Raw genomic sequence first — 24,974 nt, 5'->3', positions numbered from 1 at the left:
TCAGCGATCCATTGTGAATGTAATACATGCAACTCGAGCGCGGCTCTCTGCAGTTGAGATCCTTACAGCAGTGCAAAAATCTGTTTCCGTATATGGTTTAAAATCTACCCTTCCTCGTCTATATACATCTCGGCGATCGCTCACTTCATCTTAAAAGCTTACATTGGAAAACTAATCAATTTCCATTACGGATGCACTTTTATTTTAAAAACAATTGAATTTACCTTGGCCCTTCTGTCCAAAAACTTCCATTCACTTTTACAGTTTAAAAAACAATACTGTCACAGTAATGCTCTCTTAAGATTTCAATGTAAAAAGGGGGGGGAAACATCACTCTTTTTTGAAGACCTAGGGTACTAATGTGAAAGGTTGTCCTGAGCTCCACAGCAGTAAGAGAACTGTGTCAAATCCCTATCGTTAATATTTATTTATTTTGCAATAAAATTTTAAATAGTCCCATGTTTTATGGCTGAAATAACAAACTGACCTGAGTGTTAACTATTTATTAAAAGATTGCACCTTGTAGGTTGGCCTGATAAAGAATGACATTCTCCCATCTCTGTATTTTAAACAGGCTTCTCATAAGGACTATCCTTTTTTCTTTTTTTAAACTGTGAATTTGAATAATCTATAGAGAATAATAAGTAAAAGAAATCTGACAAGTTCGGTGTTATTACATAGTTACCGTAGCTGTTAAGAGCTTCTTGGGGAATAGTAGTGAATATCTGCTCATTTAGTTTCAAAACCAAAACCAAACCAAAACAAACAAACAAAAAAATAAAAACCAAAAAACCAAACTGCAAACACAGCTATCCATACTAACTGTCAGTCGGCATATTAGAGCTCATTCTCGATTCGAAAAGCAATGTCTTCACATATGTATATGCATATAAATACATACATACACGCTCAACAGTCTAAGAATGCAAATAATGAGACAAGCAGCAATGGTAGGGTTCTATTTTAATCCATTGTAAAACCCCTACAGAAACTACACTTGAGACGCTATAAAAATAAAGCTAAAGGCCCCCTCGAGAGAGTGCTGCCAATCCAAGGACCGTGCCCAAGGAAATGAGAGGCGAGACTGCTGTCTAGCATCCCACTCTAGAGGGTGGAGTAATAGCGTCTAGTTCATTTATCTCCTCTTTGCATCATCTGTCCTTCCTGCCAACAATTATATAGAGTAAAAAAGAGAAGCAGGGGAAGGAAGAAAACATCAGAAAGACAGAAAAGCTCCTTCTACAATACATAGGAATTCCCGGCCTCTGCCTCTCAGTAGGACGAGTACGAACAGGGAAGCTGTTTCAAACCATGTGTGTCACTGTGGCCTCCACAACCCTGGCAGAATTCCTCTCACATCCACTGAGGTTTTCAAGATAAACAGCTGTATACTGCTACAGCAATATGGCCCTTGACGGACATGTTATGTTATTTATATTCCACTCGCTTTCTATTTAAACTATTATAACAGGAAACTGCTTTACATAAGAAACTACTGCACTAATTTCTTCTGGAAGATTCCAGCTACCTCTTGGCTTTGTTTCAGCGACCGAGGTCTTTCGGTTCTCTCTCAGGGGATTCCTTAAGATTTTATGCAGCCCGGGATTCTCATCCGATTCCCTGTGGCACACGCAGACAATAAATCCGTCCTCCATTTCTAACTTTAGGCCTTCTCACTTAAACTGCTAATTCATCATTAGCCTCTCTCAGAATTGTACTTTGCTAATCTATAGAGAATAATAATTGTACTTTGCTAGCATAGCTGATCCCTATAATACTGTACTTAGAATGCTAACTGAAGATGAATGCAGCTGCATATAGAAGTAAATACCACTCAGAAAATAATTTCTTTTGCAAAATGATTTTCCATTCACCTACGAAAACACAAAAACAATCAACAACAACAACAACAAAAGAACACGGTGAAAAAAAAACATTCAGTGTTTGCAAGTAAAGATCCGGACAAAAAACTGAGACCAAACATAGTACCTGATGAGGAAGAGCAGTATGAAAGTTAGTAAAAGTATGTATAACCCATGACACAAGCATATGGAGCACAGGACAAACTGAAGTCTTAATGAAGTGAATAGGTCTCGATTTCAGCAAGGTAGAGAGTGAATCTTTGCATTCAAAGACAAGCAGGCCAAAAGAACTACTTCAACATATCTTATCATCAGATTGCTTGCTACGGTTTGCAAAGGCCCAAAGGAGTCCTGTCGGGCCAGCTGCGGCACGAACATACAGAAGAGTACCGGCAGCCGCACGGCGACGTGAACATCAATCCAGGTGAGTAATTGAAGGCATAAAGGAAGGCGGGGAAGGAAATCCTAGATGAAATGCTGGAGCCTATGCTATGAACTTAGTAGAATCTAAGTTCTACCTTCAAACTGGTTATGATGTGCGGTCTCTGTGACCTGCAGTTCTCGATTTAAAAATTCCCCGGTCTCTGATACTTCTACTACTCTCCACATCCAGTTTGTGCTTAGCAGTACTGTAATTCTTACAAGGATATTGGTATCAACTCTATTTAAATTAATTATCAGTTGCTATAAACAAATCATTCCTGGATCCAGAAACTCAAATATTCTTAGACGCTAATGGGAACTGTTTGCTTTTAATACAGGTATGCAACTTGAGACCTACGCCTACCTGAGCTCAGCTTTCTTGGCCTGTGTGCCTGTATGTGCTCGTGAAGACACAGTTTATACCCAACTTACGGACGTTCCCTAGGCTGAGTACACCAATGCTAGGCTTTCCACTTCTTCAACGGAGTACAGCTGAAAATCATGAAACGTGTTGGTGACAAAAACATAAACAAACTGGGTCCCCTGAACTTCCTTCCAGTACAAAATCACTATATGTCAGGCTAAGACAGCGGACAAAACAACCATCCCTTGACTTTTACTTATATAAATAATGGCATAGCTAAATAAAAAACTATTATTTCAGTGGTGCAAAAGCTAACTAAAACTCTAGTGTACTGGCTTATCCAACACTGAAATCTACCTCCCCTTCTATCAGCATTTCTCTAATCATAGAATGGTAGAATAGTCTGGGATGGAAGGGACCTTTAATATCCTCTACTTCTGACACCCTGCTGTAGGCAGCGCCGCTGCCTGATAGACCGGGTTGTTCACAGCCTGATCCGGCCTGGCCTTGAACACTTCCGGGGAGGGGGCATCCACAACCTCCCCGGGCAGCCTGTTCCGGTGTCTCACAACCCTCACACTAAATAATTCTTTCCTAATAGCTTGTCTAAACCTACTCTGTCTTCCACATTAAAACCATTTCCCCTCACCCCATCACTCCCTCATCCTGTCCTCTTGGGAGAAGTGCTCCAACCCTTTCATCATTTCTGCAGCCCTCCTCTGGATTCGCTACAACATCTTTAAGTCCTTTTTTGTGTTGGGGGACCCAGAACTGGACACGGTGCTCCAGGTGGTGTCCCATGAGACTGGAGTAGAGGGGCAGAAGCACCTCTCGCACCCTGCTGGTCATGCTTCCCTCGATGCAATCCAGGATACGGTCAGCCTTCTGGACTGTAAGTGCACATTGCCAGCTCAAGCTTAATCTTTCATCAAGTGACACTCGAAAATCCTTCTCCTCGAAACTGATCCGGAGCCATTCTGCACCTGACCTTTAGTTGCGCTTCAGATGACCCTGACTCAGGTGCGGCACCACGCTCCTGGCCGTGCTGAATTTCACAAGGGTGGCAAAGACCAGCCACTCAAGCCTAACAAGGTCCCTGTGGTTAGCATGCCTACTTTCTAGCACGTTAACTGCACCGCTCAGCCTGGTGTCATCTAGAAACTTGATCTTATAACAAACATTGCTCTCTACTGCTTAATTCCCATTCTATTTCTTTAATTGTGGTTACTTTGGCAAACATGTGCAATTAGAATCGTAAAATCACCAAGGTTGGAAAAGACCTAAAAGATCATCCAGTCCAACTGTTCTCCTATTACTAATAGCTCCCACTAAACCTCAACATAACATCCAGTCTTTCCTTGAACACCCCCAGGGTCAGTGACTCCACCACCTCCCTGGACAGTCCATTCCAGTGCCTGACCACCCTTTCTGAGTAGTAATACTTCCTAATGTCCAGACTGAATCTCCCCTCCCGTAGGTCTGATCCCATCTGCAGATTATTTGGCAGGGATCTGGCCTCAGTTACATAATAGCAGGGACCAGCAGTTAAGCTGCTAACATTATGTAATTGTAGGATTTTCAGCAATGTACGAGAGGTACAGGCCTAATCCCCAATGACTTTTGCCAATTCTTCCCAGCGCCCCCTTGACGATTCTCTTTGTGCCCTTTGAGATCTTCCGCCTGCAAATAGAAACCTTGTCTTTTCCCTCGATATCTAATTTGCAGTTTAATATTGTTACTTAAACTTCTACTAAAGCAGGTCACATTTAGTGAAGTGTGAAAATTGTATCTGGCAAGCAGGCTGGGAAGCAAATGAGGGTTCTGTTTGCCAACTCCAAATGCACGCTTTTCATCTTCTGTCTTTATCTCTGGCCTGTCTTTTCTAAATCAATGTATTCATTTTTTTGTTTTGTTTTTAAATCCAAGCAAAAAGTACAGTACTGCCGCATCGCAAACATCACAGACAAGATGTGTAGCCATGTCTAATCTGCTACTCTTTCCTGGTTTTCAAATCCAGCTGCTGATCGCATTGAGGCAACAGAAACATACTATGTGAAAAATATACATAAATCAAAGGTATACTTATTTCTAAATTGCAAAGGCGACGGATAGGGATTCTGCCAAAAGCGATAACGCGCAGCACATTAATGTGCACCTAATAAAATCCAAAGACATTCTTAGTGTTGCTATGAGCAGAAAGAAGACTTGACCTTTCGGACTGATCTTTAATGAGCATCTCAATAAGTATGAGTTTTAGCACTGTTTCAGTATGATTTTACTGATGCCACTGCTGGGCATCAGTAACAGCTGGGCTGTTCTCATAATACAGGTCTGCTTAAGCGGTTATATCTTAGCTTTACAGAGCTTTTCTAAAGACTTCAATCCGTGAAGGGACACCTACACGAAAGAAGTGATAAGCCCACATTACAATAAAAAGTGAAATATGGTGCCATTCGAGTAAGCAAATAAACATTGCTTCCCGAGAAACCAAAATTTGTTTTTTTATGGAAATTGGAAAGAATAAAATTGGACAGAATTTATCTCTGGTTTTAACTGTAAAAATTGAACTACTAGCTATCCTGTCTTTAAGGCTACACACATACACACTACCTAACAGACCGAGGGATAATCAGGGACAATATCAGGAACGTGCCGAGGGCCACGGATCTCAATACTTTCATGGGGATGGCCTCTGGCTTCCTGAGGCAAAGGATCTCAGATTTGTCACACTGTCAAAATGTTCTCAAAAATACATGCTCATCGGTCAGTTTCACTGTGACTGAAACTGAACCTCAAGAACCGTGGGATTTAAGGAAGAGTCTTCTGAGTGATTTCTGTATGCACACAAGTGCCCCATGAATATCCAAAAACACTTTAAAAGTAGAGAAAGTTCATATGGATCAGAACCCATAATGTTTCCAAAGATGACTTCACATTATCATCCTTAATTTCCTTGCACAAACTGACAGTGATAAGGGAAGTTGTTACACATGCTTGATATCTTTGCCAGATCGGCTTTGAGTTTTTGTTAAGGTAAGTACATCTATTTTAGATATAAAATAATAATAATAATAATAACTATGACCTTATGTCCTTACTCCTATGTAGAAATTAACCACTGACTGAATGTCTTCAGTTCAACTCAATCTTTTGAACATTTTCAGAACTTTCTTGAGTAGCAAAAATGTATGAAATAGTAAAAAGGTCAACACAAAGGTATCTCATGTGCTTGGGACACTTAATGGATTAAATGAGAATCCTGTAAATGAGGGACTGTTAGTTTTAAGCTCTTCCCTGCTTTATATATCACCAAGAACAACTGTAAAAACTAAGACAAATTATTTGAACAATGCTTACCAATAGAGCGGCACAAATAGGGCCGTGGATGATGTAGAGAAGATGAGTATCAGAGCTAATCCAACAGCTGGAGAAAAGAAGCAAGGAGAGAAAAACATTAGGTACTTTCTTATCTGTTCTATTCCTTTTTCTTCTCCTTAAACTAAACATATACATTTCGCAAAGCAAATTTAGATACTACTTACTTGTCATTATAATACAAGCTTCTAGCGACGGCGTGTATGCAAGCGGGGATCAGTGGAAAACCTGTGAATAGAAAGCAGTTTCTTAACATGTAAACCTATTAGCTAACATGTAAACAGCTAAATAAACCTGCATCTTCCGCAGAGATCCTCCAAGTCTTCCAAGTTATCTGTAAGCGTGGAGCGAAAAAAGGATAGGTCCCATTTCTTTTTTCCCATATTTATTTTAGAGGGGTGTATGAAACCTTATTCCCACTCTCTCTCCTATCCAAAAATCGATACTGACATACAGGAAGAAATGGTAAAGTAACATTTATAATGGTTTAGAAGGTAACAACCAACGTTAATGCAGATGGTTTGCAGGCTGAGATCTGCATTAAGGCTAAATGGTAAAATAACTACATATATGTCTGTAACTGCATATAAATAACACAATGACTAGCAACATTAATTGAGTTCCTCCCATTTTTGAGTATCCATAAAACAATATTCCTCGCACAAACAAATAAAAAATTAAACTGGCACATACAAACTTTAAAATATTAAATAGTTATTCGAGGTGCTTCACACCCTGGTAATACCTATATTTTAGAAAGCACTGAGCACAAGTTAGCTCTCAACCTGGACTCTGATGTGTCCACTGCGGTACGGCCAGAGACACGGGCACCAAGTCACGCCGTAGCTGAACGTGCCTGAAGGAAAAGTCGTCACTCACACCTTACTACGGTATCTGAAACCGCCAGGCTGGGCGTGCCAGTTCTAATCTGGATATTACTTTAGATTATTAGCTACAACTGCTCTGTATTTGCAGAGTGAACAATACGGGTCAAATGGAACCGCTGGAAAAATAAGTTCTTAGCCATCTCCGATTGGGTTTTGACCCTCTGCCCTAGACGTGGAGAGACTTCTCTAAAAACAAACATTCACTCCTGAATAAACATCTTCAGATGAGGAACAATGAATAATTACTTCTTAATGTCTTTTTAAAATAAGAGACTATTTTCTCTATACAAAGGAGGAGTCGCTTCCTGACCACAGAAACACGTAATCTCTCTTTCAGCGAAGATAGGGGTATGTTCTAGTTCCTACATCAATATTCCTAGGCCTGTTAAAATATGACAGACAAAGAAGAAAGGCATGTTGTCATTGTTCAAATCCACCACCTCAGAGAAGCGATGGGACTGCTGTTCGATTGCTTGAGAAAAGGAGTTAAAGAGAGCATTGGCCTGAAAATACAGAGAGTGAAATTGCATACCCCAGCCGAGAAGATAATACCACATCAAGTGCTGTTTCTCAGCAAAAACAGCCACCACGATAAGGGTGTGCAGGTAAATGCCTTCGCACAGCATCCAGAAGTAGTTGCAACCCATTAGGTACAGGTAGATAAACGTTGACACTTTGCAGCTAACCTGTAGAAAAGATAGCACAGTACAATATAAATTCTTCAGTTGCAAAAATCTCACACAAAAGTACTTGGAAAAAGTATTTTCTTTTACAGAATTAAACTTCCATATTTGATAGCCAATCTATTTTTAATCAGCGAACATAAGAAGCGAACATCCTCTAGCATGATGGCAGGAAGCGGGAATGATAGTATTTCCTTTTGTCACAAATAGCGACCCATTTGATCATTCCAGTTAAAACAGAGTCCTCGAATTAGCAGATGCGTGAAAAAACATGCTTCTAAAAAGCAAATTCTCTGGCAGTTATACCAGTCACAACATAGAGAATGATAAACATTCTCAATTTCCTTACAGTATTTCCAATGTAAACCTAGCCCCGGGGGTACAGTTTGTACGGCAGGTTCTAGTCATAAGCATTTTTTTAAGGCAAATATTAGGCTCACTCAAAATATTCTGGCATTCTTCAATTGCAACAGTACGTAAGAGTTTATTGTAAAAGCAAAAAACCTGAGATTGTAAATAAGAAATAAAGTGCTGTTTTGGACACAGTGGATCCTTTCTTCTTTGGAAATCAAAATGTTTGATCAATTGGGGTGGAAAAGGACCTTAATTATCATTGAGATCCAACCCCTAGGCCGTGGGCACAATCAATGCCTGCCAGCTCAGGCTGCTGAGGCCCTATTCTACCTGGCCTTGAACACCGCCAGGGATGGGGCAGCCGCAGCTTCTCCGGGCGACCCGCGCCATTGCTTTGCCGGCCCCATGCAGAAAGATGTCCTCCAAATATATCATCTAAATCTATTGTCTCTAGTTTAAAGCCACTTCCCCTTGTCCTGTCACAGTCTGCCTGCGGAATAAGTCAGCCACCATCCCATCAAAAATATCCTTTCAAGTACTGGAAAGCCACAATGAGGTCACCCCAGAGCTCTGTCTCCTCTGAGCTAAGGAAGAACAAGTGCTCTGTAGCCCCGGACCTGGATGCAGTACTCCACATGAGATTTCACGTAGACAAAGTAGAGGCGGTTAGAACTGTCACCTCTTTCACCCTGCTGCCGCCCCTCTTCCAATGCGGTCCGGGATGCTGTTGGCCTTCAGAGCTGCAATGGTGCGTCGATGGCTCACGTCAATCTTTTCATGTGCCAGGACCTCCGGGTCCTTCTCCACGTGACTCTCACATAAACAACTTGTTGCCTGCCTCCATCTGGACTTAGAGCTGATGACCACGGCCCTATGGCTGTGACCAAGTATTTATCCATCTAATTGTCCACCCTTCAAAATCCATATTTCTACAGGTCAGGTGAGGGACCACATCCGAGGCCTTGCACAAACCCAAGCTGATGACATCTGTCACCCTTCCTCTGTCCACTAGCTTAAACCAAATAAGCAACTTGATAATGTTTTACTGTGTTCTGCTAATTAATTTGCATATTAATGATAATTAGCAGCTATGTCAAGCCTGTTTTTCAGTATTTTTATGAGCTTTCACAGAAGAGAGAATCGATCTTTTTTACAGAAGCTATTGGAGTTGAGTGTTTGTACCCTGTCACAGTATAAAAATTGATCTAACATGTCTATTTAAAAATAAAGCCATATTTAGGGATCTGTATGTGCATTTCAACTCCTAACCCCGTGGGAGAGGCTACGGATTCACACTTAACGCGACAAGAAAGAGACACAAAGGACTCAAGGTGGAAAGCAAAAGCCCTAGAAAAGTTCCTGAGAGAGCCAAAATGTACTACCGAACTTCAGCCATCCCAATCTCCCTGCCATCATCTAAAACAGGCTACTTTCTTGCAGCTGTTTCAGCACGCTAGTCATCTGCACAGATCTGGAAGAGCGCTTCGGTACACTGTGTCTGTGAGGCTGCTTTTTTATTTCAAAACCTCAAATATGAAGCGCCCAAATCACTGTTTGACATTTGCTGTAATACGTAACGTGGATACATTATAACTGAACATTTGGACCTTGCTGTATACAACATTTCATCAACTACTGATATTTCATTTATCCCTTCTACATTGCTGAAATTTTTCATATACAAATCAACAAAGCAGCCAGATATACTTTCACTTACTGGATTAGCTGCAACTAACTCCTGATTGTTGGCAATTGCGGTCAGTGAAATTATTGTTACGACAGAGTTGCAAACAAAAGAGAAAAAGAGATTTTTATGTAGGGTAATCCTTTGGCAACTCAAGCTCCTAAAAAAGAGAAACAAGAACAAATGAATACACAAGGGGACAGCTACGCGTAATCGGGGACAACTCTAACATTTTGAAATACTAGAGCTTTTTATTATGTACTCTTACATCAACCCTCTCTTCAACTCCAGTCCAAATGGAATAGAACCATGTGAAAGTTAATACATTCCCTTAATCTCCAGTTTATTGGACAACAAGAGGTAAACGAGTATATACAGTTGAAATACATCTATGACAAAGAGCTTGCATTGCAGCGGTTACCTAAAAATTATCTGGAAACAGGTAATGTAACATGTTTTGCTAACGCTAAGCAATTCTGCTTTTGTTAGTTTCTTCCAAATCACAGTCACACCCGAGCTTGAGGAAGTTGTGCCAGCCTATGTTTCAACTTACTCACGTCTGCCTAGATTTTTGGAGGACAACTCTGTTTTACTGACATTCTTGGTCACTTTTGTTCCTTAATCCTATAGCTGGAGAAATACCCAACTAAGTAAAAGAGGAAAAAAGTCACCTCGGCTTCTGCATAATCAAGTTTTAAACAGTATATGAAACAGTTATAAAATGCAATATGCAAATGTTTCTTTTCCACATTTCCTTTGTAGACTGCAATAAAGTTTAAGACTGAAATATATATCAAAAGACTATTAAGAAATATAATAATAATACTCAATCATACCATCATGAGACAGGTTATTATTAACCTACTGATGATGCACTACTGTAATCCCAGCTAGTAATCCTGCTCAGTACGAGAGGAACCGCAGGTTCAGACATTTGGTGCGTGTGCTTGGCTGAGGAGCCACTGGAGCGAGGCTACCATCTGTGGGATTATGACTGAACGCCTCTAAGTCAGAATCCCGCCTAAACGGAGCGATACCGCAGCGCCGAGGCGCCTCGGTGGGCTCGCGATAGCCGGCCGGTTCACCTGCCAGTGCAGAGTAAAGGGGAGCTAAGGGAAAGAAGGGGACGGACTCTTTAGTAGAGTCTGTTGTGACAGAACAAGAGGAAATGATTTCAGACTTAAAGAGTCTGGTAGATTTAGGTTGGATGTAAGGAAAAAGCCTTACAGTGAAGGTGGAGAGGCAGTTGATGCCCCAACCCTGGAGAGCCTCCAGGCGAGGCTGGATTGCTCTCTAGGCAACTGGATCCGGCTGCAGGGGAGCCCGACTAGATGGTCTTCAGAGTTTCCTTCCTACTGTAAGGGTTCTCTGACTCTGTGATTCTAAATTATACCCAACAGTGAGCATGGGAATAGTAGATTTCTGCTTTCTCATCACTCAATATTACACAAAAGCGGATCTAACATAGTGTCATTGCAAGAAATAGGAGCGCCGTTCATCCAACTTTTCCAAAGAAACCGATTGTTTCAAACAAACCCTAAATAAAATAAGCAGCCTATGTGGACCAGACTAAAAGTATATTGAAACAATGTCAAAATGTCCCAAAAGAGCAAATAGCACCTTTCGAGTTATAAAAGCAGATGATAAGTTTAAAAAAAAAAATTAGTTAGGACAGGGAGCTCATAGCACATATGAGCAAGCTGATTTGATCAGTTATACGGCACGCCAGGGACAGTGGTTGGGAACAGAGCCCACTGTGTGCTTGTGTTACCAAGTGAGCCCTCCCAAAGGCAAAGTGAAGTGACAGAGGCTGCAGTACAGCAGACGCTTTGGGGAAATGCTCTAAGGTTTCTTCAGAAAAAGCATCTACAGCAGCCTTCAAAGAGACTGTACTTTTTAACTGCCCCTCCCGTCTGTGTTGTAGCCAATGCTGTGCAGCACGGCTGATTCCCAAAATGAACTAGCTAACCGGAGGGAGAAGACTCGCTTTCATATGCAAACGCTCTTCAATGTTAATGGATATCAGACATACACTGATGAGGTCAGCGGTGGACACCTCTGAATTGTTACATGGGAAAAAAGAATTCCACTTTTCTAACCTTTGGGCTAGAACGAAGTATAAACTGTGGCAAATCATTTTTTATTCTGAAGGGAGAGGGGAACAATAAGAAGAGCTTTATATTTTGAAAGAGAGGCTCAGAAATTAAAGTTGCAAAGTCTAGAGGAGAACATTGATGTCTGCTGAGAATATGATAGACAAAAAAAGAAAACCGATGACCTCACTAAAAGAGACTCAAAAAACAGTGGCTTTCAAGATTACAATCCATGGCTGCGTTACCTCGAACTCTCACGAGCGACAAGTATGAAACATCACAAAGATACATGGACTAAGCTACCAGGTTTGTATCAGCACAATGTAATACTGCAGATGGACAGACTGAAGTTTCTGCAAGTCATGCCTTGCAGCCCTAAGACTTTTTCAGACTCCTGTCACCAAATATAGGTCACAGAAAATATTCTAGAAACCACTGGTGCCATATGGCGTGGCACTCAGATCAGCTCCGATCCTAAGTGATCTTCCGCTATCTGACCTTTATCTGACTGACAAAAATTCACATATAGGTAAGAATTAAATGAAAAAGTATATTTCATTAGGCTTTTAAAAATACTTTCTCTTTTAATGCCAACAATGCAAAGCTTCAACTATCAAAATATGCTTAGTTTTTATGTTCTTTGAATATATATATATTCCTCTGAACTTTTTTCCTAGATGGTTCACATAGAAAGAAGGAAAGCGGTGCAGGATTTCAGCTAACAGTTTTGTATAAACAAGTCCTGAAGAACTCTGGAAACCCGTCTGCTTATTGTTAAGATTCAGCGAGGAGGCAAGGAAAAGCACGTACAGCTAACAGGGCCATCTCCCGGGGTCATCCGGCAGCTGTTCCTGTTGAATATTCAAACACACCCATCCACACCCACCTCCGCCCATGCAGAAAAGCACTAAAAGGATTGCCGGACAAGAAACAAGATGGCAAGACTGCTGACATTTAAAAATTAAATGTGCTTTTGGTAATACAAGGATTTCTTCCTTGTGTTCCCCACCCCTCCCTTTTCTGTTACCCTTCCTATTTCCTTCTTCTGGCTGTTTTTCTTAGTGACATAATGTCCTTTAATCATCTCTCATAATGACGATCTGAGAGCATTCAGATGACCTACCATTGAATGTTTTACCCTGCGTGGTACAAAACAAAAAGCGACAACAAAAATGTCCTGTTAAATTATGTACTTTTATCTATTATAATTATGTATGTATAAATTCACTTCTGTATGTCTTGGGCACAATGGAAAAATCAGTTCCAGAATAAAAAAATTAACATTTCATTTTCAATGTTCTATTGAAAGAAAAAAAGTAGATCCTTATATACGCCCAAGAAGTGAGATCCACGTATACACCTGACGGGAATTAGCCTTTACTCTTATGTTAACTGAAAGTTATTTAGGAACCCAGTATCTTCCCATCTACCATATCCAGTTTTTGTCCAGACTAAGTTCAGTGTTCCTAACCTTTGCAAGTGCTGTCAGATCACTGAGCCATGCTTCATCAACAGCTTCTCCTGTATTTCCTTTCTCTTGATGCTCTGCTCTTTAATGTTTTCTGTTTACTCATTTTTCTTTCTTTATGAAAATAACCATGGAACTTATATATGAAGTTATATATGAAACTTAATTACAATTTTGATTATGTAACAGAATGAGAAAGGAGAGCCACTGCTAATCACTACTCCAGTCTTCACTGATGATTTCTCTTGGAGAAAGACTGGAGTTCCGAGCCTATAACCATTTAAAAACATATTTAAAGCTTAAAACACATGAGCACAGGTCACAAACTGAACTGCTATTTCCAATGATACAGTTTTCTGAAGGAAAAAATTCCAATTGAAAATAAAGTGCACACAACTTGAAAAAAAACACAACAGTCACAATCAAGCAATTGATTCTTGAAAAAGCTGAAAAATTTTGGAAAAACAAAACAAAACAAAAAACAAGCAACCTGTCATTTTTCCTAAGAAAAAAACATCCCACTTCTGTGATTAAACTTACAGTTACTGGAAACAATCTAAGGGAATAAATGCAAAGGCTTCCATGCACAATACAGGGATAAATAAATAAATAAATAAATAAATAAATAAAGGCCACCTGTTCAGAAGCTATGACTAATCACACAAGCTTCGGTTGATACATAATACATCCTGGTTTTAATCTAGATCCTTAAATATCCTCCTAGAACTAAAAATACTTCAGTGGAACTGCACATCCCAAGAGAACAACTGTAGAGAACTTTCTTTAGTTTCCTTTAAATTCTGTAAATTCCTTTTTTATCCCAACATAACCGCAGTCTAGAAGTTGCGGTCTACAGTCTAGATTAATACCACGTGCTTCTCTGTGGACAGAGGATCCTTCTACTAAAGGGAGAAAAAAATATTCCTGGAGGATACAACAAATGAAATGTAGTTATAATGGCAGTGAAGCAAACCCCTTTCTGTAGCAAGAGCCACAGGTTAACATAAAATGGGCTTGGTTTGCTTTTGTAACACAAAAAAACCTTTTCCTTTTGCCTTACACATTCGTTACAATGCAATTTTTTTTTCTACCGTCTGAGATTTTTTTTTTTTTATCTGTCAAACTTCATTGTGAGGTTCACAATAAAAGCGTTGCATTTTGTAATGCAAAATAAAACCTAAGGGGACTTGGGGTTATCTATAATATTAATTTTGTGGAGGGAAAGTGAATTTGGAAATAGAGAAAGAAGTCAGGAAAAGCCAACAAATCACATTAAATATGTTTTGAAAGGAGGAGCTATAAACCTGGAATGCTCTATAAGAATTTATTGCCATGGTATTCCAGAACTCGGGCAACTAATGCATCCCTAAATTGGAAACGCTACCTTCGGCCAGATCAAACAAAAAAAACACCACTTTTTTTAGCAGATATCTACAACCAAATGAACTCCAAGTCCAGAACAAGAGAAAAGTAAAACCTAAAATAGCCTCACCATGACTGATATCTGTGCTACTCATATTTACGTATAAGGGGAAAAAAAAAAAAAAAGAAAAAAAAAAAGGAGTGAAATGTAAGAGTACAGTGATGAGAAACCGATAAGATTGTGAAAAGGATCCATCCTTTTCACAAGGAGAAACATCCATCCACAAGGAGAAACGAAACAGAAACAATTAACAGAGAGTTAACGAGGAGAGCCCATGCTGCGCAATGCAGCATTTGGTAGAGAACGGCTCATCGCTGACAGCGCTGTGCTTGGCCTCAGCTCTGTTCACGTGGCAACCCTGAGGTGATACTGGTTTCAGCTTTCTACTAAGCCTCGTCAACTTACAAACACAGAAAAGTGAGCAAAGTTTGAAGCACAAATAACATTTAAAGATGCATGCGCTACGCTTCATGTTTTGAAATTGGTTATGGTGGCAATGCAGTACTCGATTGCTTGCAAGATACACTGTAACTGCTAGAGAGTGGGTAGAACAGAGCTCTCACCAGAATAATATGATGAAAAAGGAAAATTATTGTCCTAGTTGCCATTCCTAATGTTGCTCTTTGCTTTATTTTCCTCACTACTACATTATGTGGCTCTATCCTTCGTAATGTGATTTATATGCCACATGTCTATAAAATGTATGTGACTTACATACCATCAGTACTTTAGTTTTCGTTTAATCTTCAGCATGACCCACTCTTGACATATCCACACCTTAAGATATTACTAAAAACAAACAAACAAGCAAGCAAGCAAGCAACACTCCTCCACCTCCTAAAACATGCTTGTTTAGTAGTTGGTTGTGTTTTCTATCTGCCATTTTCCACATTTCCAACATCTGCTACAATTTTTAATTTGCAGATCGGGAATGCTAGGTTTCTGATGACAGAAACCTAAGATTTTATTGTAAAAGCATATTCAATGCCAAACCCATATAGAGTTTTTTGTTTTTCACCTTGTTGCTCCATCCAATTTATTTGAAAGGCCCGTGTTTCTAAAGCATTGGAACTAGCGTTGCTGCAAACAACAATATTTGGGAAAGAATTTTAAATATACTTACTTAAAGTAAAAGAATATGCCAAGAGAAATCAGAAGTGAGGCGATTGAAAGACCGTGTCCTATGATGGCCAAATAATATAAATTCAGAGCAGTCTGCAATAGAAGAATAAAACCAATAGCATGTGATACAGAATTATTAAGAATGAACATACTTCTTCATCTACCCACAAAATAACTGTAATGAGGATTAAGAACACAAAAACTTGACTGAAAACAATGAGTCAATTGAGAATCCTGCAAATTGCTATCTTACTAACATCTCTGATGGGTAAAACCAGATTCATTTAAAACACAAAAATTCTCTTAGATGTTAAGACAATAGGTTTTTAAATATACACTATGTTTTCTCTGAGTAGTTATACAAAATCAGGTCATTTTTGCAACTGTGCTTAGTGCACTCCCATCTGAGGTTAGATTTGTCTATCGTGTGTCTCTTAAAGAAAATAAATCAATCTTCTACACATATGAAGGTATGTACTTTTTGCTCCTATAATTTTGTCTCTTATAAGGATACTTTCCTAGAATCGAGCTTTCGTTTGAAGGATACAAATAAAATGAACAATGGCTCCAAAATAGCAAAGACTAAGTGGAACTAACAAATAAACCTGCAGCCAAACTATAGTATTATGAAAAGCTAGGTAGAGAGCAAAATAATGAAGAACGGGTGAAGTAATGTTAGTCATATATACAAGATGTTATCATCACTTATTTGAATTAATAACTTAATTTCTACCAATAACAACATTCTGCTTTCAATTATGGAGTCTGCCTCATAAATAGACCTTTTTTGTTTTTGTTTTTTATTACAAAAATCATTTTACGCAGAAAAAAATGAACATCTTTAGGTTGAACCCTACATGACCACGATAAAGCATAGTTGTCCAGATTGCATAAGAAAGTATAATAGCCTGCATGCACAGGCTCACGTACTCCACATGGTACATGGCCTCTGAACCTATTACTCAAATTAAATGTTTGAATGGATACATAAATTGACTTGTGAAATCATATAAACAAATTATATGTAAAACTTTAAAGAAATGTTATTAGATGAGACACTATCTGTGCGTTTTTAATGTTTCACAGATCATTTTTTGAGACCGGTGATGTGCATTTATTCCTTTCCTACCTTCACTTTTTCACGCGTATAGATATTACACTGGGTGTAGTTCGTCCACGTCCTGTTGCTTTCTGGGTGTCTAAACCAGTTCCCGCTTGAATCGCAGATCTTTGTAACTTTTTCTACAGGCAGTCAGAGTAGTGGAAAAGAAAAACAGAAAAAACAAGGCAAAAACACAACAGTCAGCAGCGAAGCTCTACTTCCTGATCCTCGTGTTTCACAAAAAAGATTGGCAAATGAATGACAGCTTTATTAGTATGACTAGAGAGACGTTGACTGTTACTTGGAGTTCTGAGAAACCCGAGGCCGTTGCTTTTGCTTGGCATGGGCAACCGTTTATGTGTGTTTTTTCTTAAGAAAACACATACATTCCTCTTCCACAAATTGCTATCAAAATATATCCAACTGTTAGAGAACTACCAGATGAAGTGATGAGGATATTTAAATGGCCACTTTAACATCCAAGATATAAACAGAAGTCTAACATTCTACCACTGTAAATTGAACAGGCAAGAAAACATCAATAGAGAAACTGCTCTAGAACCAGACTGGAGAATTTCCAGGACTGCATAATGGTTAAGTCACATACTAAATGGCCACCAAAAGACCACGGGAAATAGCAAATGCGGCAGAAGCAGACAAGAGTGGCAGTCTGTGACATTTTCCACATGCTCACACAGTTGCCAAGTTCAGCTTACTGGAAAAGACTCGCTTGTGGGAGAAACACTTGTTAACTTCAGCTGCCAAACTAAGGTTAAAAAAGTAAATAAATTACATATCTGCTTTCCTCTCAGAAGGTAATTCTCATCACCAATAGCAAAGAATGGTCATCTAAATTAAATTTGTATTTCCTAATCTATAGAATTCTACCATGGCTACTTTCAGAAAAGTAAAAAACCTTAGAACTTTCCTGTAATACAAGCTAAGTGCAAATAATGGATGTGGAGTTGCTGAAATTCAGATGCATTACTGACTTGAGTAAAGCAAAGAGTAGGCATCAAGCACACAAAAGATCATTTCTTTTAGCAGTATCCTTATGTAGAAAGCCCACATACACACTTACCTGATGGATTGAAATCTTGGAAGTAGTCGGGACAATGCTGTACCGATACAGTTCCTGCGGCAACATCGCTCCAGCACAACCAGCCGTCCCATGTCCTGTTACAGTAAGGACCTAGACACAAGTGGACAACTGCCAATAAAATAGCAACTCTTCCTTCAAAGTAGTCTTTCAAAAGTTAAGGTATAACACCAGGAAAGGTAAGTTGCTCATTTACATGGGAGATGACTTTGTAAAGATAAAAATGGAAACTTAAAATTTAGCAGGAGCTAATTAGTATTTCATGTTGTAGAACCACTTCCTTACAGGTATATTTCTCAGAAATATCCATTATCATTCTTATTGACATTAGCTATTCCTGCAGTTCACAAAACACATTAGATCTACGGCACGGTAGGGTAATGTTCTCTGGGCAAAGAGAAGTAAACCAATTCAAACCAAAAAATACACAACAAAGAACTTTACATTTCATCTGTCCTGACAGGAGGTTGATGATCTTTAAGGTCCCTTCCAATCCCAGCCATTTTGTGGTTCCGTGATTTTGCAAAGACCATTTCGCTGAATTTATTTAGATTTTGGATGTGTACTTCAGCTATAGATGTGTTTGAAAACTGAGTGGTATCCTCAAAGATATCAGAAAGCCTATTCAGGAAGCAGCCATGGTTTCTCTTCCTCAGAGATGAGCCTGCAGACATTTCTCTGTACATTTGAGAACAGGGATGTTGCAGTGTCCCTCTAGAGCCTGTTTCAGCCTCTCACTGCGCTCTCCAAGATCTCTTTCAGAACACCTAAAATAAACTTCCTTTGAGAAAGAGCTGGGGTTTTATAATGAATTTCTTTCCCAGAACACACGCAGAATGACTGACCGCAGATTGGAAAAATATTTTCTGTATCTTCCTTCAGTTTTCTCTTCGAGAAATTATACCACATCCTCCCTGCTCCTCAAACCATCTCAAAGGCTCAAACACCGTACTTCCTCTACTTCTGATGTGGAGACTATGCAATTTGTCCATGCTGTTCTTAAATTGTGGTGCCCTGGCCTGTACCTGAGCTTCTACATAAGCACTCTCATATCCATTTCTGGCCTCCAGATATTTGTTTTCTTCAAAGAAACATCTCAGAAGACAAACAAACAAAACAAACAAACAAAAAAGTATTGTAAAAGAGTGCAATTGCCTTTTCTCATCAGGAACCACTTAATATTTTCAGATATTTTAAGGCAGAAACCGACTCAATTTTTAAAATCAGTATATCCCTTCAACATTTTCTTATTTGAAATAAAAGATTGATGCTATACAAGATGCAGTACAGTAGTTAGGTGGTAGACATTATATTACTTTAATGTTGCGTCTAAAAAACTGTACCAAGAGTCTGAAAGAAGTCATGTCTCGGTGGCAATACTTGAATATAAATATAAATATAAAAAAAATATAAATATAAATATAAAAAAAGGGTCAGGAACTTGGATTACTTTAATCATATGCTTGGCGCTTCCCTTTGGAACACTTTATGAGAAAGTAAACCCTACCTTCTTTCCTATGAACAGGATCTTGCATAATTTTCTGGTAGCATTCATACTGCGCCGTCATGATCTTATTCCGTGTAACGCTCAGTTGACCAGAGTCCTCTGTCATATTCTGATGGCCTTCAGATGGAATAGCGGTGGCAAATAACTAGGAGAAAAAAGATTTTTTTTTTTTTTTTTAAAGCAAATCACCTTTTTACAACCGATTTTGAAACCATGACTTGCATAACAACTGATAACAAAATTCCAATACCTTAGAATACTTTATTTAAAATAGAACTTCACTGAAGTGAACCAATCTTCAGATCTTACTACTGATAATCTGACATTGTGTTTTTCTGTCTAACTTAAGAATTCTTCTTATTACTGAATCTTAGCAAATATCACATGATGGACCATGAAAAAATAAATATCTGCAAGATTCATAAATAAAAATTAAAAAAACACATAGGCAGCATGGAAACAATCAGAAGTGTATAGATAATGTTTTCAACACACAGTAAAATATACAGTATTTGTATCATTCTAAGAGGCATTTAGATCAGAAACAAAATGATCCTTCATAAAGAACCTGCCCATACGCCTGAAGCTTTTGACTTGCTTAGAGCTTGCTTGTTCATCCACCATCTTGTAAATGCAGCCCACGTCCAGAACAGAGAACAATATTGCAATGATATTAAAACCACAGTGGTAGTTTTTCAAAATAAAGCATGCCACACGCAGAAGTGCATCTTGAACTACATTGTTTTAAAAAGTAGCAAATTTTACCTGAATTGACTGAGCTTCATGGAAAAAAAACACTTGCAGATAGGAATACTGTAACCTTTTCATACAAGTGGTGAAATTAAAAGTTCCAGGGATTTCCTCTGAATCTGAGCGGATAAGGCTCCCCCACTATCCCATGAAACTACTTGATACTACTTATATGTCACGTGTCATCTGTTACCATAAACTGGCCAGCTAAAGAAATGCTTGGTTCAGCACGGCAATTGCTATTACTGCTCCTTCAGTACAAGAAATAAAACCAAGACATATGACAGATTCTAATTGTGTTCTGCAGTATTTGAATAAACCATTATATCTTAGATAATACCAATTCCTACAGTACTCCGTACACGGTTACTCACACTGATAACGATTTAAAAAACAAAGTGTGATGAAACTCACCAAAGTAACTGAGAGGAAGAACAGCAAAAAGGCGATCCAGTTTTGTGTCATTTTTATATCCGATGCAGTGTATTTTATTTTGCTATTGAATTAACTCGAACTGCCGGGGGAAAAAATATGGGGAAAAAAATATTATTTCAGGAAAGCAACAACTGATGAATGAATTCATATTTTCTCTATGCATTAGAACAAATCAGTGCAGATTTGCCCAATTTTTATTCCACCTTGAGTGTGTAGACCTACATGGAGATGCACAGTATGGTGTGAAGAACATGTATTTGGTTCACCAGAGGCATATTCCAGCAGCTGGATTTTGCCCGCACCAGCACATATATCTCTCACGGTTCAGGCAGGAAGGGCCACCCATTGCCTCAACTAACACAGCTTCTTCAGAGGCTTTACCTCATCTCGGTAGCTGGTATTGACTCTAACAGATACACGGCAATTAACATGTCCCCAAAGGCCGAGGTCTGAGTTGTGTACTGAATTCAAAAACCAAACTGCTACTGAAGTGAGAGGACTACTGCTGTCTATCTTCCTCCCGACTCAAGGCACATTTGTCCTTCAGTCATGTTTGTGATTGTTTTTGGATGTTTGATTTTTTTTCTTATTCAGCATCACAACCTACAAACAATCGGTGCATGAAAAACAAATGATAGTACATGGCCCAGCACAGAGAATTAAACACAATTCCTTCTAAAATATCAATTTCACAGAAAAGCAAGCATTCTGTATTTTCTTTGCTAACAAAATAACACTGAGTCTTCCTAATGTTACTGTAATTCAATAAACAGCATTTTGTAGGCTGTACAGTCTAAGGATACAAGATTACTGTTGTCTACTGTAAATCTTGACAGAAATACAGAAGCCTGTTTTAAAATCAGTTACTGTTGTCCCCTTTTAATCCTGAGTAAGTGATCCTCCCTCTATTTTTTTCTGCTGGCATTCAAACCTCTGATACCAATTGCTGGAAACTGCCCAGGTAATTCAGTGGAACACTGAATTTCAAATACGCCAAAGATTTTTAGAGAAAGACCAACTGACAGACATAAAATATATTTGCAGTGCACTCCAGTAGCTCTTTAGAAAATCCCTATCTGATGAGAAAGAAAAACTATTAAGGAAAAAAAACAACAACAACAACAACTAAAAAACCCAACAATCCCACCAAAAAAGATACAAAATAAACCAACCAACCAAAGGGAAAATAACAACCCTAAAACTTTGCACAGCCTGCTTGTTGCCTTCATTACAATCCCTGAAAGAGAATGCACTGGTCCGTGTTGTGTTTCTCACTGATAGCGGTGACATCTTTTGAAGAATGAATTCCAAAGGAACTGCAACGTAGCCAAGAGTCAGTGGTACAGCTTTAGCAGATGTTCACGTTTCTCTTCCTCCTGCTTTCTTTACAGAGCCATCCGTCCTGCCTCGTCAGCTGTTTCTACTTTTAACCTTTTCCCACTCTCCCAAGAATAAATGTCACCCTTGCTGAGTCCCAGACGCTTCCCGTTTCAATCACACAGCAGAAGGGTAAAAAAAAAATAAAATTAAATTAAAAAGTGGAAAAATAAGGGTATTTTGAACTTCAGTCACCTGACCGCTTTTAATTCACCAAGAAAATACAGAGGCTTTTACTTTAAGCGCTTGCTTGTTAGCTTAAGTCAACATGTGTCTACGTACAAGTGGGATAGAAGAGAGTTACTGACATCATTGCATGTACATTGAAACACATGCACAAATATATTTCACGAATTCTCTGCTAATCTGCAGTTCCTGAGTAAAAAAAATTCAAGCTGATTACATTAGCTTGCAAAAATGCTAAAACATTGCAACACAGAAGTTGAAGATAGAAATATAAATGTATGTATCCTTACTCTCTACTGAAAGCAGGAGTGCAAATGTCAATTTTCTTGAAAAAAAAAAAAAAAACAAAAAAAAACACCCCAACCAAACAAAAAAACCCATCATCAACAACAACAACAACAAAAAAAAACAACACACACACAATAAAAAAACCCACCCTCTTCCTGTTATGGTAGCACTCCCTACTTTCTTGAGGCTAGCACTCTCAGACATGGAGTATTTTGCTATTTCTTGTTCTTTTTAGAGACAAAGATACAGCTCAAAGTATTCCATTCCCTCAGGCAAGTTTTGGTTCTTTTAGCCCAAGGTATAGCCAAAAACACAAGTTGGAAAATACTCAACTCTTTCCAAGCATCCCTAATTTGAATTGCTGTATTACACTGTCAAAAAAAAAATCCAATAGCCCCAACTGGAGCTACAGAATCGCTTATTTCTCACATAAGCTTTGGACAGACAGACTTTTCTTATTAACAGGCACATTATTCTAACTTGAATGTTTTCTGTGCACCAAATTATTTTAGTCCTGAAAGCAAACTACCTCCAAACTTGCAAAGAGACCAATTCAGGGCAATTCAGCAATCCTCCTAACCAACTCAAGCTCTCTTCTAATTTCTGTAGGGACTTCTGCTAATTTTTGGGCTGGACTGCTTGGATGGTATTGCACAGCAGTTCACACCTGTATGGGTAGGAATGTCTACCTCCTCCTAATAATTATGTTGGTAAGGAAGGAAAGTGGAAAAAAAAACGTTCAGAGAAAAAAATGTACTGAACACTGCGTAGAACCATTTCACAACATTAAAATTCCTTGCTCCCTACTGCTACTTTTAACCAAGAACCAAACATCAGCAGTTGCATATTCCCCAAACAGTTGAGAAAGGAAATGGAAAGATCAATCCTCCCTGAGACAGCTTCTATGGTGTAGAAGCACCAGCTCTGCTCAGCTGCCTACATACCTCACTGCACTGTTTATTCAGGCTTATTAAGACAACAACACACTTGTTCATTTACATACACTAAAATCACCTGGTACATTACCAAACAGATCCATCAGTTGCTGTATTTTACAATAAACAAAATTTAACTAATTTAAAACACTAATGCTACTATCCTGTGAATGCTGGCATAACTGCTATAATGCAGTGCTTACAGAATTACCATCACTGCACTTATTCTTTGAAATCTGTGTGACCACCACAGCGTACTGCTGGCTCATAGTGGGCAGCATCACAAAAATGCGGAGCTACAAAAAGCTTGCCCTAAGAAATGCAGCAGCACACATAAGGATCAACTGAAATCCTTTCATCTGCAGAAAAAAATACGCTTACAGGCCTATTGGAAGACCTCCCCGAGCAGACAGATAACCATGAAAAGATGCACAATATTCATTATACCACCCCAAAACATAATACAGAAAACAAAGCGCAGGTCAGTTTCCTTTCACTTTTCATTCTTCAGACTCACATAATTATTCACATAAATGGAGACATATTATATAAATGTCAAATTTGTAGTTCCACACGCTATCTTTTCTTCCTCTTTCTATCTTAATTTCCAGCTGTGGTACAACAGCATTTATTTCCTTCTTTTGAACTAAGAAAGGAAATACATGAAGCAGAAACAAAGGGGTATACCTTTATAAATCTTATGGATTTATTATTTTATACCAATTTCATCACGCATTTGGTAGCAGTCTAGCTTGATGCGAGAGCATTCACTGCTCATGTCTAGGACTGCACAGTGTGTTTTTCAAGGCCCACTTACAGGCTTATGGCAAGTAGAAAATTAGGTTTAGCTCCGAAAGACATGCCATCACTTTGATACTATTAGCATGCAAATTATTTGGGTTTTTTTGCAAACAATTTTCACTGTAGTAGCTTGCCAGAGGCCTTGCAGAGATTGCAGAACCGTCCGTAGATAAGATTACACAGACTCAATTACTTCTGTGTAGTTTTTCCTGTTAACAGCTTTTGGCAACCATTCATCTACATTGTTTTCTCCCGCTTGTCCTACCACTTCCAACAGATTATACTAGTAGTTATTGGCAACACTTTTGGCCATCTCTAACAATGCATAAAATTGCAAGAAAGTAGCATAAATGGATGGTGGTGCTAGTTCTTTAGGCTATATATTACCATTAAAAAACAAACAAACTAACCAACCAAAAAAAACCCAAAACAACACAAAATAATAAAACGACCCCAAAAAACCACGACCCATGCAAACACACACACAACCCACTCACAACAAAATCACTGTAGGAGTTTTGAGGGTGAAAGCTGAACAGGTTTCTTCCCATGGAACATAAAACAATTTCTGCCCTCAGACGCTATCTCTTCTCTCTACGTAGCACACCGCAGAGCTAAGATGGTTTTGTGTCTTTGTCCATAGCACCAACTTGACTCTAAACATACACACTGACAGGGACTTTATTGACCAAAAGGGATGTGTACCTTTCAGGTATGGCAGTCAGAAGTGCAAAAACATTTCCTCCTTGCTCTTGC

At 38.9% G+C, this 24,974-nt stretch overlaps 1 protein-coding gene across 1 annotated transcript in view; it reads right to left on the bottom strand.

The window, feature by feature from the left end:
* CALCRL (calcitonin receptor like receptor) overlaps nucleotides 1-21,735 on the bottom strand; it is a 28,712-nt gene extending 6,977 nt beyond the window's left edge. Inside the window, exons 1-9 of the mRNA XM_015867884.2 lie at nucleotides 20,611-21,735; nucleotides 19,447-19,591; nucleotides 17,922-18,032; nucleotides 16,868-16,980; nucleotides 15,740-15,831; nucleotides 9,666-9,792; nucleotides 7,444-7,597; nucleotides 6,192-6,252; nucleotides 6,007-6,073 (exon numbers count right to left, since the gene is read on the bottom strand). Coding sequence (XP_015723370.1) covers nucleotides 6,007-6,073; nucleotides 6,192-6,252; nucleotides 7,444-7,597; nucleotides 9,666-9,792; nucleotides 15,740-15,831; nucleotides 16,868-16,980; nucleotides 17,922-18,032; nucleotides 19,447-19,591; nucleotides 20,611-20,661 — 921 coding nt within the window. The 5' untranslated portion in view covers nucleotides 20,662-21,735. The remainder of the gene's footprint in view (nucleotides 1-6,006; nucleotides 6,074-6,191; nucleotides 6,253-7,443; nucleotides 7,598-9,665; nucleotides 9,793-15,739; nucleotides 15,832-16,867; nucleotides 16,981-17,921; nucleotides 18,033-19,446; nucleotides 19,592-20,610) is intronic.
* Nucleotides 21,736-24,974: the final 3,239 nt, after the last annotated feature.

This window comes from Coturnix japonica, chromosome 7 (assembly GCF_001577835.2).
Source record: "Coturnix japonica isolate 7356 chromosome 7, Coturnix japonica 2.1, whole genome shotgun sequence".
Classification (NCBI taxonomy): domain Eukaryota; kingdom Metazoa; phylum Chordata; class Aves; order Galliformes; family Phasianidae; genus Coturnix; species Coturnix japonica.
The sequence above is the reverse complement of the archived record's forward strand: the minus strand, read 5'-3'. Positions and strand labels throughout refer to the sequence as shown.